The 17,001-nt window shown below is 41.9% G+C and overlaps 1 protein-coding gene and 1 non-coding gene across 2 annotated transcripts in view; one reads left to right on the top strand and one right to left on the bottom strand.

Annotated features, from left to right (window-relative positions):
- The first annotated feature begins 1,622 nt into the window (after positions 1-1,622).
- LOC115337530 lies at positions 1,623-1,751 on the top strand. The gene has a single exon (XR_003922182.1). It is a non-coding gene; the product is annotated as a small nucleolar RNA SNORA47 (small nucleolar RNA).
- A 2,981-nt stretch (positions 1,752-4,732) lies between these two features.
- AGGF1 (angiogenic factor with G-patch and FHA domains 1) overlaps positions 4,733-17,001 on the bottom strand; it is a 31,218-nt gene continuing 18,949 nt past the window's right edge. Inside the window, exons 8-14 of the mRNA XM_030004780.1 lie at positions 12,029-12,080; positions 9,793-9,894; positions 9,268-9,433; positions 8,935-9,017; positions 7,742-7,869; positions 6,706-6,805; positions 4,733-5,858 (exon numbers count right to left, since the gene is read on the bottom strand). Coding sequence (XP_029860640.1) covers positions 5,658-5,858; positions 6,706-6,805; positions 7,742-7,869; positions 8,935-9,017; positions 9,268-9,433; positions 9,793-9,894; positions 12,029-12,080 — 832 coding nt within the window. The 3' untranslated portion in view covers positions 4,733-5,657. The remainder of the gene's footprint in view (positions 5,859-6,705; positions 6,806-7,741; positions 7,870-8,934; positions 9,018-9,267; positions 9,434-9,792; positions 9,895-12,028; positions 12,081-17,001) is intronic.

The following is a 17,001-nucleotide window of genomic DNA, read 5'->3' as shown; positions in this document are numbered from 1 at the left end:
TTGCGCCAGCTCCTCCCGGCATTTTTTTCTCAGGGTCACTCCTTCATTCTTGGGATCATTTCTGATCCTAAATGTTCAAAAAAGTCGTGTAGGTGTATTTTTAAACTAGTATCTGTGGATCTCGTTTCCTTTTGTGGCTGTTCGGCCTCTGGTCATGTTGTCCTCCTGTGATGTTCCCTCCTCCGCCTGCTCCTCCTGTGCTGCAGGGGACCACGCAGCAGCTGCCACCTCCTCCGCCGAACATCCCAATTCTCTGCCTTTCTCGGAACTCTTGAGCCCGCGGCAAGGGCGCGCAGCCGCGGCGGCAGGCAGGAGGAGGAGGAGGAGGAGGGGGAAGAGAAAGAGTTTCAAGCTCAAACGCGAGGCGCGGTCCCCGCTCGGCGGCGGCGCCGGGCTGGGCGGGCCGCTCTCCTCCCGCGGGGAGGGCGCCGCGGCGCGGCCGCTGGCCGGACTGGGACGAGACGAAGCAAGATGGCGGCGGGCCCGGTGGGGAGGTAAAGGCGGCCCGTGGCGGGCGGGGCCGGGGCCGGGGCCGGGGCTCCGAAGCGAGGGCTGAGGCGGGCGGCTGGCTCGGGGCGGCGGGGAGGTGTTGCTGGGCCCGACCCGCTGCCCGGCCTCCCCGGCACAGAGCCGCGTGTGCGCGCAGGAAGGGCCCCGCCGGTGGAGCGGCCAGGCCGTAACCCTCGTTTTTCCTCCTGCCTTAACCAAGCAGCTTGAGGAGCAGGGGAAGAGGCAGCGTGTGCCCTGTTTGCAGTGCTGAAGTAACACCGAGACGCCTCATTGGAAACGGGTGAGAGCGGATGGTGCCCTGCTACAGTGTAGGGCTGTACCACGATCAATGCTACCTGGGCCACAGAAACCGGCACGCAGGTATGTTCATCAACAGAGAGGTATTGCCGGATTGAAATAAGAGACAGATGAAAAACATTTGTAAGGCAGCAACTGGATGAGGAAAAAATCCCACATTCAGTGGTCACAAAGATATGCAGCACTTACAAAAAGTCCAGACAGAACAAAATCTGTTGGTATGCACATTTAAATACATCTTGTTCATAACAGGATGCTATGTTTGACATCTCTTCCTGCAGCTATGGATTTGTTATCAACTGGGTGAAAGCTCCTGTCAGATATGCTTCATACAACCAGTTGCAGCAGCAAAGGCTCTATTTTTTCTAGAACAGAAACTCCACTTTCATCTATGGTATGTTTTGTAAAAATATTTCATACGTATACAATAGTTCAGTGCCCCTCTTGGTGTAGGTGTTTAATCCAGTGACTTTCACACCATGATGAGCGTGCTCCCTGTTTTTACTTGCCAGCTGTGTTGTTCAGCACTGAAGATATGAATGTACCTACTTTTCTTAGTGTAAGTTTCAGAAATACGTTTGGCAAGTTGGTGCTTCGCAAAATTCACTATTAGGACCACAGAAAATAGTTTGTTTATATAAACTGATGAATGTAATGTTATTCTCAACAGCTTTAAGATTATATATATTCACTAGCAATATTTATATATACACACAGTAAACTGCCAGAACTTTTGGTTTTGGATGTATAGAAAAGCAACTTTGTCTAAGTGATCAATATTAAGAATCTTAAGTTGGAAAAGACAACAGGAGGGTTGGAGGACTGAGAAGGTAAGACAGTTAAACTTCATGCTGTATCTTACTGGTTGTAGCCTCCAAAATTATAATAGTGCAATGGCAACTCCTGTTCCCCTCCTGACATGAGGGAAGGCAGTACTGCATTTGCACATAAGGCTCACACACCATTGGTGGCTTTCACCTAACTCATTTGTACTTAAAACTTTCTAAGAGGTCACTAAGGTAGGGGATGAAAAGCCCTGTTTAGTGTAGTACAAGTCTTCCTACTCAATAAAGGCACACAATTGCTTGATGAGGATTAGTCAGACCTTATTTTCAGTTGTTTTGTTAACAATGCTGTGTGTATTAATGGCACCGCTTTTTCCACATTCTAGGCAGCATCAAGAGACAATGGGATTTGTCATGCCAACGCTAAACCGAGACTAAGCTTCAACCCTTTATATGGATGGAACTGTTTGTTGAAAAAGGAAGCTGCAATACTGAAAGCAGTCAGTGCTTGACTGCATGAGACCATGCCTCTCACAGAAGGCAAATGATGTCTTACTTAAAAAACTTTATGAAATGCAAACTTAGTTAAACCCTTTCACCCAGTTAAATCCTTTCAAGTGTCTTCTCCAAGGCAACAATAAACCAGTGATTGACTTTTCTTAGAGCTGTTACTTGAATAATTGAGGAGGGAAAGCTAAGGTTCCTACTAAGGTGTGTACAAGATGTCTTGCTCTCCTTTCAGATTAAGAGTTTTAGTTTGATTTACTATGAAGACCACAGGGGTCAACTTAATTAAAAAAAGAGGCAAAAACCTTCTTTTAGCATAGTGGATTTTTTTCCTCGTAGTAGCATAAGTGCCTTTTTAGATACCTGGTGAACTAAAACTTGACATGTAGCTGTTTCATAGAGAACAATTTTTTTGTTCACAGCTAGAAATAGGTAGCCTCTGAAAACGTGAAGTTGTCAATATAAAAGAATGCAACAGCAAAGTAAGCCAATAATTCATAACTATCACTAAAACAGTAGAAAAGTAACTGCTTACAAAGGCAAACAGTGAACTGATTTTAATTAAATTAAGCAATACTGCTGCAGGCATTCAGAGTGCGCACAACTGTATCTTCAACTCTATACTGCTGTAGTAAGGTGTGCTTCTGGTTGTTAAACTTGTGTGCTTTAATAATTTAAATAACATAGATTGAATATTTTGCTTTATATTGTATGCATCTGTATTGGGTTTGTGTGGCAAGGTTTTGGTAGCAGGGAGGCTACAGGGGTGGCTTCTGTGAGAAACTGCTAGAAGCTTCCTCCATGTCCGACAGAGCCAGTGCCAGCCGGCTCCAAGACAGACCTGCCGCTGGCCAAGGCCGAGCCCATCAGCGACGGTGGTAGGGCCTCTGGGATAACGTATTTTAAGGGGAAAAAAACCTGCATGACTGCAGCTGAAGAGAGGAGTGAGAATATGTGGGAGAAACAACCCTGCAGACACCCAGGTCGGTGAAGGAAGGGGAAGAAGTGCTCCAGGCGCTGGAGCAGAAATTCCCCTGCAGCCTGTGGTGAAGACCACGGTGAGGCAGGCTGTCCCCCTGTAGCCCATGGAGGTCCACTGTGGAGCAGATACCCACCTGCAGCCTGTGGAGGACCCCACGCTGGAGCAGGTGGATGCCCGAAGGAGGCTGTGACCCCACGGGAAGCCCATGCTGGAGCAGGCTCCTGTAAGGACCTGTGGAGAGAGGAGTCCACACTGGAGCAGGTTTTCTGGCAGGACTTGTGACCTGTGAGGGACCCATGCTGGAGCAATCCATGCCTGAAGGACTGCAGCCCATGGAAGGGACCCATGCTGGAGCAGTTCATGAAGAACTGCAGCCCATGGGAAGGACTTGACGTTGGAGAAGTTTGTGGAAGAGTGTGTCCTATAGGAGGGACCCCATGCTGGAGCAGGGGAAGAGTGTGAGGAGTCCTCCCCCTGAGGAGGAAGGAGCAGCAGAGACAATGTGTGACAAACTGACTGCAACCCCCTTTCCCCATCCCCCTGTGCTGCTCAGGGGGAGAAGGTAGAGAAAATCAGGAGTAAAGTTGAGCCTGGGAAGAAGGGAGGGGTGGGGGGAAGGTGTTTTAAGATTTGGTTTTTATTTCTCATTACCCTACTCTGATTTGATTGGTAATAAATTAGTTTCCCCAAGTCAAGTCTGTTTTGCCCATGACAGTAATTGGTGAGTGATCACCCTGTCCTTATCTCAACCTGCAAGCCTTTCATTATATTTTCTCTCCCCTGTGCAGCCGAGGAGGGGGAGTGAGAGCAGCTTTGGTGGTGTCATGGTTTAACCCCAGCCAGCAACTAAGCACCACGCAGCTGCTCACTAACTTCCCCCCTACCCAGTGGGATGGGGGAGAGAATCATGACGAAAAAGTAAAACTCGTGGATTGAGATAAGAACAGTTTAATAGAACAGAAAGGAAGAAAATAATAACAACATGATAATAATAAAAGAATTGGAATATACAAAACAAGTGATGCACAATGCAATTGTTCACCACTCACCAACCAATGCCCAGTAAGTTCCCAAGCAGCAATCTACCCCCCCAGGCCAACTCCCCCCAGTTTATATATTGGACATGACTTTACATGGTATGGAATAGCCCTTTGGCCAGTTTCGGTCAGCTGCCCTGGCTGTGTCCCCTGCCAACTTCTTGTGCCCTTCCAGCCTTCTTGCTGGCTGGGCACGAGAAGCTGAAAAATCCTTGACTTAAACACTACTTAGCACCAACTGAAAACATCAGTGTTACCAACAGTATTCTCATACTAAATCCAAACCATAACACTATACCAGCTACTAGAAGGAAAAGTAGCTCTATCCCAGCCGAAACCCGGACAGATGGGCAGCTGGTATCCAGCCAGGGTCAACCTACCACAGCATCTAAAGATACATTAAGATAAATAGCTAGCAACTTGTCCTGGTTTTTTCTCAGGCGTGCTTGACAGTTGCTTGCATGATCCAATAGGATGGTAAGACTACCCAAGTTTCCTTTACTTACACAAGTATTGGAACTTTTAACTTGACTAAAGTAGCATTAAGTTTTTCTCATTTTAGAAGAGCAGTCCTAGTGGGCATATGCAGAAGATAGTATCAAGAAGCACACTGCTTAAATTGACAATTATTTATTGTGTTCAGGGACATTCAATAAACACCAAGCTTTTAGCTTTAGTTTGGCAATCCTTCCCCACCAAAAATCAGTTGGTTGGGGTTTTTTTCTGGCATAAACTCCATTGCCAGCAATGGATGTATCAGAACAAGAAGTTAATAAATAATACACACAGACAGCAGTTTTCTAAACATACCTCCTGTTTAAAAGGCATGATACAGATTTACTAAACAAATCTCAAGCAAGTTCTTCACAGAAGAAAATTTTGCTACAAGCCACCTCTGAACATTGTCTTCTTCACCAATGCTGGTAGTTTATTTCATGGAGTACAGTATTTATTTTTGAACAGTACTGATGAACCATTTAAAAAGGTTTTTTCCCCCTTAAGGTAAGCTGAGACATGTAATTAGTACTGAACTCTATGAATTCAGGAGTAGTGTACCCTTGCTGAGCATTTCATGGCAAACGTGAATAAACATACAAGAGAGGAAATGACAATATGATACTCTGGTAGTAGGGGTTCACAGGATTTTCTTTTTTCTGTTTGTTTCAGCTTGCTTTTAAACCACTGTTCAAATGTTAAAGGTATCATATTTAAAACAGATGTTTTGTTTGACTTGCCATGAAGAACTGTGTTAAAAACAATTGAAGAAACTTCTGCTCATGATGAGAATCACTTTCAAGTACTTAAATTTTAATATCCCCTTCTATATTCCATTAATTTCTTATTAAAAATGTGTTTTTATAAAAGCATGAAGACTACAGAAAACCAATTAACATAATAGTGTTAATCTTGTGTAATTTTTTCCACAACTTTATTTTACGTATCACCAAACTTCTGCTTTAGCAAAAGAAAAAAGAATAAAAATAAATTCTCTTCCAACTATTTACACACAGGAATTACCCTGCTGTGGGATCAGATACTTTACTCTACAGTCCCTCTAATCCAAGATGTACTCTTAGGCGTATCCCTTTGTGATTTAGGTTCTTGGAAGTTTTCAGCAAACCTTTCTCTTGCTTTATCCCAGTTCTTTTTATTCTTGCTCTGGATTATCTGAACATCTTCAACTGAGGCTGGTCTACTGGTACCCAAACCTGCATGTGTTTTATGTAACTGAAGGTGGATCTGTCAAATACATTAAATACCGTTGTAACTGCAAGTTAGGTATTCTAATTACTTTCAATCGTACTTTATAATACTAATTCCACCCCCCCTTCCCCAAGTGCTTCTCTTTAAGACTCTAAGATACCTAGATCATACACAGACATTTAAAGTACTGTTAAAATGATGGGTCAAATCACCACCTCTAGAACTATGATCTAGAGTGCTGAATGATGTCAAAAGCCACTAACATTACTGTGAAGTACTCCTCACTGAGTGAAGAGCCTATGATCCCTGTGCTGCGTATTTCGACAGCAAAAGGTATGGGGTGGCTCTGAGCAGCACTACTGCCAAAAGACAACACATCTCTGGTGATAAAAATGGGGCTAACACAGCTGCCACAGAGGCCCAGAACTCAGTGGCTAGAGTGACTTCAGCCAGCTTTTCCTCTCTCATAGGCCATCATCTAGTTTGATTTTTGTGCTACATCAGCCTCAGAGAAAGTGAAGAATTCCAACATAAGCCCATCTTGAATTCACATCACTTAAAATTATTTAAATCTTCCTCCAGACTTTGTGTTCAAATATGAGATCATTAATTCAATGCCTAGAAGCTGTCTGTCCTCCCTTTGTTCCCTAACAAACACAGGCATTACTGGCATTTTCTACTGAAGGGACAAAATAATTGAAAAACTTCAAAATACTTCATTAATCAAGTAAAAAAATAATTTGAGATTAGTCCTACTGAGATTATTCCTTCCTAACCAGGACTTTGGAATGTTTCAAGTGAATAGTGGCTTACAGTTAGATATTTTTCACTGCAAATACATTTATATTCCTTTTTGCTCCAAGTAAAAACCAGAAAGACATACCGGATCCTTCATACCACCACCATCCTTGCCCAGGCCTTCCCCCTTCTTCCACCCCATCTTCTCCAACATTTTATGTCCTTTGTTGCTGTTGCTGATTTCACTTCAAAGAAAGTTTAAGATAACTGGTAAGCAAGAGTTAAACAAAGAGTATGTTTTCTACACAAATACTGAAGGACAGAAATGCGCATGTACGTGCTGCTCTAGAAACCAGGACTGAACTACTATGCTGTTCTATTTCTATCAAGAGCTATCCAGAAGACCCTAGTGCTACCTTTTGTGAGTTCTTCCATGAATATCTTCAGTTACCAAAGCTATTCCAAGCCTCCGGTCAATACCAGCTTTCTTAAAACTCCTTCTGAACTACTTGCTTACTTAGGAGTTAAAAGATACAGCATGGGTGGGTGGGAATTGACTGCACTAAGGAAAAGGCAGTATCACTACCTCGCCACCAAATCATCCTAATGCACATTATTTCATTGTCTCACACTTCCTTTTACTAACTTAGAAGCATCTACAAGTTCATGTTTCTTAAAAAGCCCACCCCAATTACAGCTACAGGAGCAAAGGAATAATTAAAGAGGGAGATTAAAGTGTCATTTAAGAGGTATATAAATGAATGTCCTATGATAGGCTGGATATTGACAATGAAAGAAACTACAGGTGAAAAACTTGCATGTGTACTACTGCTGGGACTGGAAAGGAAGAATAGAAATTGAGACATGTGAAAACAGACACTGCTGAAGGTGGAATAGTGCAGCTGGGGAGTTCCTTGATTTTTTTTGAGTTGGTAAGGAGTGATCTAAGCATCTTTACTGCCAAGTTGAATTCTGTATGGAAGATGAGGAGTTAATAAAAACCATGTGAACTGGAAGTGAGAATAGCTTACTGTTTTCTAGCTCTCCTAACACATTATATACAGGTAATTCATAATCTAACAAACTGTATCCTAGTAACTAATTGATACTTACTTTATCATCATTTTTTAAGATTCACTAGAGAAGGACATCGAGGATTCCCCGCCCCGCAACAAACTCACATATGAACAGAAGCTGGACTATCATCTCTCTGGAAGGTTCCTTCACTTCCAATGGTCTCTCTGCGTCTTCCTGCTCTATCTTTGTACTTTGGATTCTTCACTGCTTTGTTGTCTTCATACTCTGTGTTCTTTATAAGCATATTAAATTCCATCAAGACAAAGAAAGCAGGCTTTAAATTCTTTATTTTTGGTAACTTCACGGCTTCCCTCCAAAAGGAAGGCAGCTTCAGCCTATTTCATTAATTCTAAATCTTTTAACAAAAAACTATAGTTCTCGTTTAGTACTTTCTTACCTTAGAGCCATACCTTGTAAGGTATGTTATTGCCATCATCACATAATAATGTAATATTGCCAGAGGCTGTAAATAATATTGTAAATAATAATGTAATATTTACAGAGGCTGTAACTAAACAAACAGATTCTCTTGAATCTTCTCTTGGTATGAAGAATCAATCTCTCCATATTAAGCAGAAAACCATATGGACATGCCACTGGCTTTTTGTTTAAACATTTAGCCTGTTCCTCAGCAACTATTTGTTCAGAATACATCACATAAATAAGCATGTGTATAGATTCCGTATCGATACTATTTTCGTAGTTGAGGAATTTGAGAGAAATGATAGCATTCTGTTTTCTACACGAATACTTACTACAAGTGCTAGATGTAACCACATAGTTAAAATAATCTCTAAACCAGAAGTAACTGGAATACTTGCATACTATATTGCCTGCACATTCATGTTGGCATTCTTCTATGGCAAAGAAGACTTAAAATAAAAACTTAAAAAATTTCCGTCTTCCTTCCATCATTTTTTCAGTTGCTCATTATTTTTCCTTTCCAAGTAAAAGACACCACTGCAATTTAGTGCAAACTTAATTTGCAGAAATAAAAATAGAAATGTCTTAAGAAATCTTAACCTAAAAAAGATGAGGAATCGTGTACACATTGGAACGGATCTTCTTTTCCTAAAGTTTTAACAGAACTTTCATGCCCTGTTACCATCATCTCTCTTTGTAAAGGTTTGTAAATAATTATTTAGTGTACAAAAGACAATGTTGCGTTAAACTACCAGGCTCAAGTTTGAGTGCATTTAAAAACTTTCCTTATTCACTGAAGTCTATGGCTTAAAAATAGGGATCACAAAGTAGATGTAGACTTCAAACACTTAATCGTCTTCTACTGTAAACTCACCTGTAAACCGTATTTTACCCGTATTTGTTTTAATGCTTTTCTTCTGACTAACTCTCTCTCTTCTTTGCTAAGTGCTGGGCAAACTAAAAGGAAGAACACAGGAGTGAATTTCTAATGAATTATGTAACAATATTTTGAAACATGAGACAACTGTGAGACTTTTTGTCCTAACATTATTACACACAGACACGCAAACCAAGAAGAAAATACATTATCACGTATTGTAGAACTATTCTCAGTTGACAAGAAAATTGTAAGAATACTGAAGTAATTATTATGTTTATGAAGTAAAGAGCCATAATAAAAAACATATCCCGTGATAACATGACTAACCAGAAGATTCCTTTTTCCTGTCCAGGCGAAGATGTGCTCTGACTTGTCCTGGTTCACATCCATCACAAGTATCGCTGCCAGGATGTATATGAAAAGAAAGTACAGTTTCACCAATCTTCACTTCATCTCCATGCTCCAAAATGTAGGGATCACATTTAGTTTTAGGCTACAGCAAAAGAAAGTTTTGGCAGCCATGTTAATTATTTACTAATGAAGGGCACGAATTCTATTTTATGAATGCTGCTCATAATCTAGTAATTCAGTTTGGTCACACAAATGCAGGCAAGGATTTAACTACAATGGGTATTTCACTCCAGCAACTGCAACCATAGTAGATTTTTCCTAGTATAAACCAAACATGAAGTATTGTAAATCACCCTAAAACCAGAAGAGAACCAAGGAAGAGACTATGTATGAAAGAAGCCATACAATTATGTTGTTAGTGATTTGCCATAACGTATTTAAAATGACCACATGACTACAGTTTTCTGCAACGTACACAGCACCGTAACAACAGGTACTCACCTGGAGAATCTGATTTCCATTAACAACTGTTCCATTCTGACTGCCTTGATCCACGAGAACATAATTTTGCAAATCATGGTCAAAATATACTTCTGCATGGAACTGATAAATAGAAGTCTAAGTGAAATGATCTTATTAAGCAAATACTGCACAATTTATACGCTATTTTAAAATCAGATTTCAGAGTATCTTTTGAGGCCTTTTAAATGAGTGGCTTTGGTACTCTAAGTTAATAGAGTGTTCCACACCTTATGATTTCATCAATGTGAAATATAAATGAATGTGCCACAACAGCAGGAGCTAAAGAATACTATTAATAATATAACTATTTTGACCATAAACTGATTCAGTACTGAAAAAGCATATACTTCCAATGTGGCAAGCATGTTTTACTTAAAGGACTGCAAGATTCAGTAATACAGCACTTTAAACTGTTCTTACAAATAAAAGACTTTTTTCTTTTAAGGTATGTTACAATACTCAATTTTTTCTCTTTCAATTAAAAAAAAAATCTGATCTCATTCTACAGCTTCAGGTTATTTGGTCTTTCATATCTGAAATGGCTCCCTAAATGCCATGCTTTTGTAAATTTCATGTAATTCACCTTCACCTGCATCTTAATGCCCAGGACACAATGACTAGCCATCATTTGCTGTTCCTTTTATATCCTTTCTGATATTGAGACTAACAGTCTAATTTTTTTGTTTTGTTGTTGCAATTCTATATAGGTATTGCTCTAAGCCCACATGAAACAGAGAATATACAACTCCTGGCCAAACTCAAAGATACATACTACCTCCAAAAATGGCCACTGAGCAAACCAAAATACCAACTTCTGCAGCCTACTAAGACTCCCAGTAAAAATCAGAAGTCGAAAAACATGACAGTTTCAAATTTGACAAGCAAAGATCCATTTTGCTATAGTGGAGGAAAAAACCAAGACTCAATCTGGGAAGAAACTGTTCATTTAAAACCAAATCTCTTCTTATCTGAGCAATAGCAGTTGCTCTATTCAGTAATAAAAAGTACCAAAATAGTATTTTGTAGATTGGCTAGCATTTACAACAGCAATACTCCCATAATGGAGACTCACTAGCCCATTCAATAGATAATTTAGTTTCTACCTCTGTTTCATTGAATAGGATAAACCCAAACTTTACTTCTAAAGATGCTAAATCTGCAGGGTGTAGCTTTTTTTATATCTCACTTTACACTCAAGTAAAGCAAATGCCAAAGTGGTCCACAGCTATTAACTATGAATAGTGAGGAAAACAAACTGGTAGTTAACTTTTTGTTCCTATAGATATGTCATTTATCTTCCTGCCTTTGACTCCTTACCTGCAAAGCAAAATAACTTCTTATATAAACAGGCAGGTATCCATGAAGTATAAAATGGTAACATTACAGAAAAATAAAAGCCTTTTGGCTTCTTTATGTACTCAATTTCAAATACATGCCTGAAAAAGTCATTAATAGGAGCTAAAGATTTACTCTGGAATGTTTAGTATGAAATATGGAACAGACATAGTAAAGTGTTTTTCAGGTACTTGCATTTGCAGATGTTTTTATCAATTTTTGTTTTATTTGGATGACATTTTTGTCAATCTACTTTTCTTTTATTAATAGTGCTGTATTTATGATCTGTGTTAAAGTAGTTAGCAAAACAGAGCACATAATTTATCTTTAATCTTTCTTAACCAGGAGAAAAATTTTCCATTACAATCTGTCACTGAAAGAAATTCTGTTAAATTTTCAAACTCCCTGTACATCAGTTACATATTTATACAGTTTCCTTGAAGAAAAATAAAAATAAAACCTGTTACTCTAAGCTGAACTGCAAGGATTGGATTACTTATGACAAAGTTCTAACTAGCCGACATTAATATTTTATATACCATTAGTAGTTAGAGTAGTAAGTTTTCTTCAAGTTCAATAATCAAGAAATTCAAGACTCAAAGTATAATTTTTTTACTGTGCATTACACTGTGTATTAGTAAAACTCCAATTTAAAAAAACATTTAGCTTTTCTAGACTTTGAAATCACACTGCTGTTCATTTTAAATTCCCATTCAATAAAATACTGTATATTTTCCTTTTTCTAACTTCAAATGTGGCTAAACCCTCATCTCCTTCAAAAAGTTCTTTTAAAAATTGAACATAAGATTTTGCAAAATTGAAAGCCATAAAATCTAAAGCTTCATTCATCTACTTTTCAGCAGACAGAAACAAGAGTTACCTTACTGACTCCAACTTCAGGAATCTGAAGTGTGTGTCCAACATCTTTTTCTCTGGAAAGGGAAGTTGATATATAAATCACAACAAAGTAGAAACAGGTCTAATAAGTGGCTTACAAAAGGTGTATTTCAGTTGAACCTCAATACCATGTTTCTCTTCTGAGCTATTAGGGAGCTTTACAGATGTAAAACACTGTGTTGCTACATACATAATGTAAAGACTTGGTTCAGGTCCCTTCTTCCATCTATAAACTATACACAGTAGGCAATGAATCTATGATAAAGCTGTACCATTAAATTTTTATCTATAAACCTGACATTTCTATCTGAACTTTTATACTTATACAAGGCCTGTAAACAATAGTTCAAACTCTGCATCCTTCAGGCTCTTCAGTGCATCTTGGCATCAGTCTTCAATGCTGAAGTTGAATTCTTGGTAGCATTAGGGAGGTAATACAAGCAACAAAAGAGTAATCTGTATAGAATTTTGGGGGAAGACGTCAAAAACACTGCAGTAGGAGAAAGGGATTTGTGTATTAGTTTCTTATACTGGGGAAGGAAGAAGCAATGCAGCTAGCAAAGGACCTATATGCAAGTTACAGGCAGAATTGTCATGTTAATCTTCGCATAAATGTATCCAGAAAACTGCAGCTGTAAGAGCAAATCAAGACACATCTATCAGCATTAGATAAAAGCAGCTGAAAAGTGGTGAGGTTTTCAGTAAGCATGGAAGAAAGCACTAATTCATCATTAAATTCATCATCCACAATGAACAAATGAGATTTTAAATTATTTTTTTAATATTAGAACTGGAAGAATGCATACAGGCTACTACAAAGCCCAACTTATGTAAAAACGATGAACCAACCCTACTGGAATTTGAATACATCAGGAAGTCCAGACTATGCTTCCTTGTAACCCTGAATTTCTGAAATGTGTCCTTCCATTTCTGAAAAAGTTGCCTTAGTGGCTTAGAAAAGAAGCTTACTAACTTTCTAGAAAACAACAGTTTTCAAAGAATGATTTGCAGCTGTGCTGCCACTAGAACTCAGACACAAGATCAAGTTATCACTAACAAATTTTCATGACTGCTGAGCTACATTAACTGCGTATACTGTTATCACAGTGTCCTGGGTTCAGCTGGGATAGAGTTAATTTTTACAGGAACCTGGGAGGTGGGGGGGCATAGCCGGGGCAGCTGACCTGAACTAGCCAAGGAGCTATTCCATACCATGTGACATCATGCCCAGTATATATATGGGGAGTGGGCCGGGGGGGAGGGCTCCCCCCGCTCTCTCTCTCGACTTTCGGTGGGGGAAGTGGCGGAGCGTCGGGTCCCGGGTGGTGAGCAGTTGCACTGTGCATCACTTTTTTTTTGTATACTCTTTCATTAGTACCGTTGTTGTTGTTGTAACTTTTTTTTGCGTTGTCCCAGTAAACTGCCCTTATCTCAACCCTCGAGGTTCCAGTTTTTTTCCTTTTCTCTCCTCCGTCTCCCCCCTATCCCACCGGAGGGGGCGGGAGGAGTGAGCGAGCGGCTGCGTGGTCCTTTGTTACCGGCTGGGCTGAAACCACGACAGTCCTTTTTGGCGCCCAACGTGGGGCACGAAGGGTTGAGATAACGGCAGATCTGGCTAGAGCGTGTTGAAACAAATTTGTCATACGCATTCCTTATATTAGATAAATAGATGTTAGTCACAATGTTGATTAATTTGTTTACAGGGTGGCGTTTTGTAAGTCCTTATATGCTCTATGTATTGCCTGTAGTTACGTTTCTCACCTCTGGGAGAGTGATTGGGATTATCATTTTGCTGTACTGGGCAATGTCGACTTGTGAAATGATTACATCACTGGTCATGAGGTTAAGCTGGTATCTGTATGAGGCAGTGATATCATTTCCATACTTTGGGCACCTTCTATCGGATTTTATTGGTAATTACAGCCAATCCATGGGGAAGTTAGGGGGGGATACTTCCCCCCCGTCCGTTCGCCTCCCTTCTCTCCTTCCGACTAATTACAACAGCTTTTGAGAACTTTGAATATCCTTGGGATGCACAAGCCAGTGTGCTGTTAGTGCTATGCCTCCTGAATATGTTTCAGGTCTTGTTTAGGGCTACAAAAAGGCTCTTTAAGAGTACCACCCAGAGATCTGCCCCAAAGCTGGATATTCATGGGTGGCACGGCATGTGGGAGGATATGGGCAGGTATCTAGAGAACTTCTCACCCCCAGTGGCTTGGAAGTTCACTCCCAAACAACTACAGAACCCTCATGAAGTGGTAGAATATTTGAAAGAAAAATGCTGTGGCTATTCCAAAGACATACAACTCGCTGCACTGTGCTGGGCCCTGGCCAGTATCTACCAAACACTGCTTGATATTAGGCAGCACCCTCAGGGAGAAAAGGGGGAAAAGATGGAAAACAGGACAGCAGGCACCGTGGCTACCCCTACCCCGACAGCAGGCACCGTGGCTACCCCTACCCCGACAGCAGGCACCGTGGCTACCCCAACCCCGGCAACAGGCACCGTGGCTACCCCAACCCCGGCAGCAGGCACCGTGGCTACCCCAACCCCGGCAACAGGCACCGTGGCTACCCCAACCCCGGCAACAGGCACCGTGGCTACCCCAACCCCGGTGACAGATACTGCAGCTAAACCAGAGAACCAACCTGTGCCAGTATCAGTCGCCCCTGTACAGAAAAAGAAACACACAAAGAAATCAGTTCGCTCAGTGAGAGATGAAGATGAACCAGGGTCATCACGAGAACAGGAGGAAGAGGCAGAACCTGAAATAATCACCCGATCTCTATCCCTGAGTGAGTTGCGTGACATGCGAAAAGATTTTAGCCGCCACCCAGGTGAGCACATTGTTACTTGGCTGCTCCGATGCTGGGATAATGGGGCTAGTAGTGTGGAATTAGAGGGTAAGGAAGCCAAGCAGTTGGGATCTCTATCTAGGGAAGGGGGCATCGACAAGGCGATTGGGAGAAAAACACAAGTCCTCAGCCTCTGGAGGCGACTTCTGTTAGGTGTAAAGGAAAGATACCCCTTCAAGGATGAAGTTACATGTCACCAAGGCAAGTGGACCACCATGGAGAGAGGTATCCAGTACCTGAGGGAATTAGCCGTGCTGGAGGTGATTTATAATGATCCAGAAAATGCGCAGTCACCCATAGACCCAGATGAAGTCCAATGCACACAACCCATGTGGTGGAAGTTTCTATGAAGTGCACCACCAACCTATGCCAACTCATTGGCAGTAATGTCCTGGAAAGAAGGCCATGGACAAACGGTGGATGAATTGGCTGTCCAACTCCGGCAATACGAAGGAAGTCTCTCTTCCTCCCTACGGGCCTGTGTCTCGGCTGTAGAGGAATTGTCCCGAGAGTTCCAGCAATTCAAAGTGGATATGTCTTCCTCCCCACCTGTACAGGCCCGCATCGCAGCTATTGGGAGTAAGCATTCCTCTGCCCAAGAGAGAGGAGAGAGAAAGTACACACGACGGGCTAACCTGTGGTTTTACCTGCGTGACCATGGAGAGGACATGAGGAAGTGGGATGGAAAACCTACCTCAGTCCTGGATGCACGGGTACGGGAGTTGCGAGAAAAAGCAACCAGAAAAGAGGATTCTTCTTGGAAAACTGCTGCTCCAGTTTCCTGTGAGCAGTCCCCCAGATGCAGTAGATGGGCTGATCACATTTCTGATCCTCTTGAAGGGACTTCTGATTCACGTGTGCGAAAAGTGAGTAACGAATATTCTAACCAGGATTAGAGGGGCCCTGCCTCCAGCCAGGTGGAGGAGAGGGACAACCGAGTCTACTGGACAGTGTGGATTCGATGGCCTGGCACATCAGACCCACAGGAATATAAGGCTCTAGTAGACACTGGTGCACAATGCACCCTAATGCCATCAAGTTATAAAGGGGCAGAACCCATCTGTATCTCTGGTGTGACAGGGGGATCCCAAGAGCTAACCGTATTGGAAGCTGAAATGAGTCTAACCGGGAATGACTGGCATAAACACCCCATTGCAACTGGCCCAGAGGCCCCGTGCATCCTTGGTATAGATTATCTCAGGAGGGGGTATTTCAAGGACCCAAAAGGGTACCGTTGGGCTTTTGGTATAGCTGCATTGGAGACAGAGGAGATTGAACAGCTGTCTACCCTGCCTGGTCTCTCTCAAGACCCTTCGGTTGTGGGGTTGCTGAAGGTTGAAGAACAACAGGTGCCAATTGCTACCACGACGGTGCACCGGCGGCAATATCGCACCAACCGAGATTCCCTGATCCCCATCCATAAGCTGATTTGCCAATTGGAGAGTCAAGGAGTGATCAGCAAGACTCACTCACCCTTTAATAGTCCCATATGGCCCATGCGGAAATCTAATGGGGAATGGAGACTAACAGTAGATTATCGTGGGCTGAATGAAGTCACACCACCGCTGAGCACTGCTGTGCCAGATATGTTAGAGCTTCAATATGAACTGGAATCAAAGGCAGCTAAGTGGTATGCCACAATTGACATTGCTAATGCATTTTTTTCCATCCCTTTGGCAGCGGAGTGCAGGCCACAGTTTGCCTTTACTTGGAGGGGCGTCCAGTACACCTGGAATCGACTGCCCCAGGGGTGGAAACACAGCCCCACTATTTGCCATGGACTGATCCAGGCTGCACTGGAAAAAGGTGAAGCTCCAGAGCACCTGCAATACATTGATGACATCATCGTATGGGGCAACACGGCAGAAGAAGTTTTTGAGAAAGGGAAGAAAATAATCCAAATCCTTTTGAAGGCTGGTTTTGCCATAAAAGAAAGTAAGGTCAAGGGACCTGCACAGGAGATCCAGTTCTTAGGAGTAAAATGGCAAGACGGGCGTCGTCAGATCCCTATGGATGTGATCAACAAAATAGCAGCTATGTCCCCACCAACTAATAAAAAGGAAACACAAGCTTTCTCAGGTGTTGTGGGCTTTTGGAGAA

Source organism: Aquila chrysaetos, chromosome Z (assembly GCF_900496995.4).
Source record: "Aquila chrysaetos chrysaetos chromosome Z, bAquChr1.4, whole genome shotgun sequence".
In the NCBI taxonomy this organism is placed as follows: Eukaryota; Metazoa; Chordata; class Aves; order Accipitriformes; family Accipitridae; genus Aquila; species Aquila chrysaetos.
The sequence above is the reverse complement of the archived record's forward strand: the minus strand, read 5'-3'. Positions and strand labels throughout refer to the sequence as shown.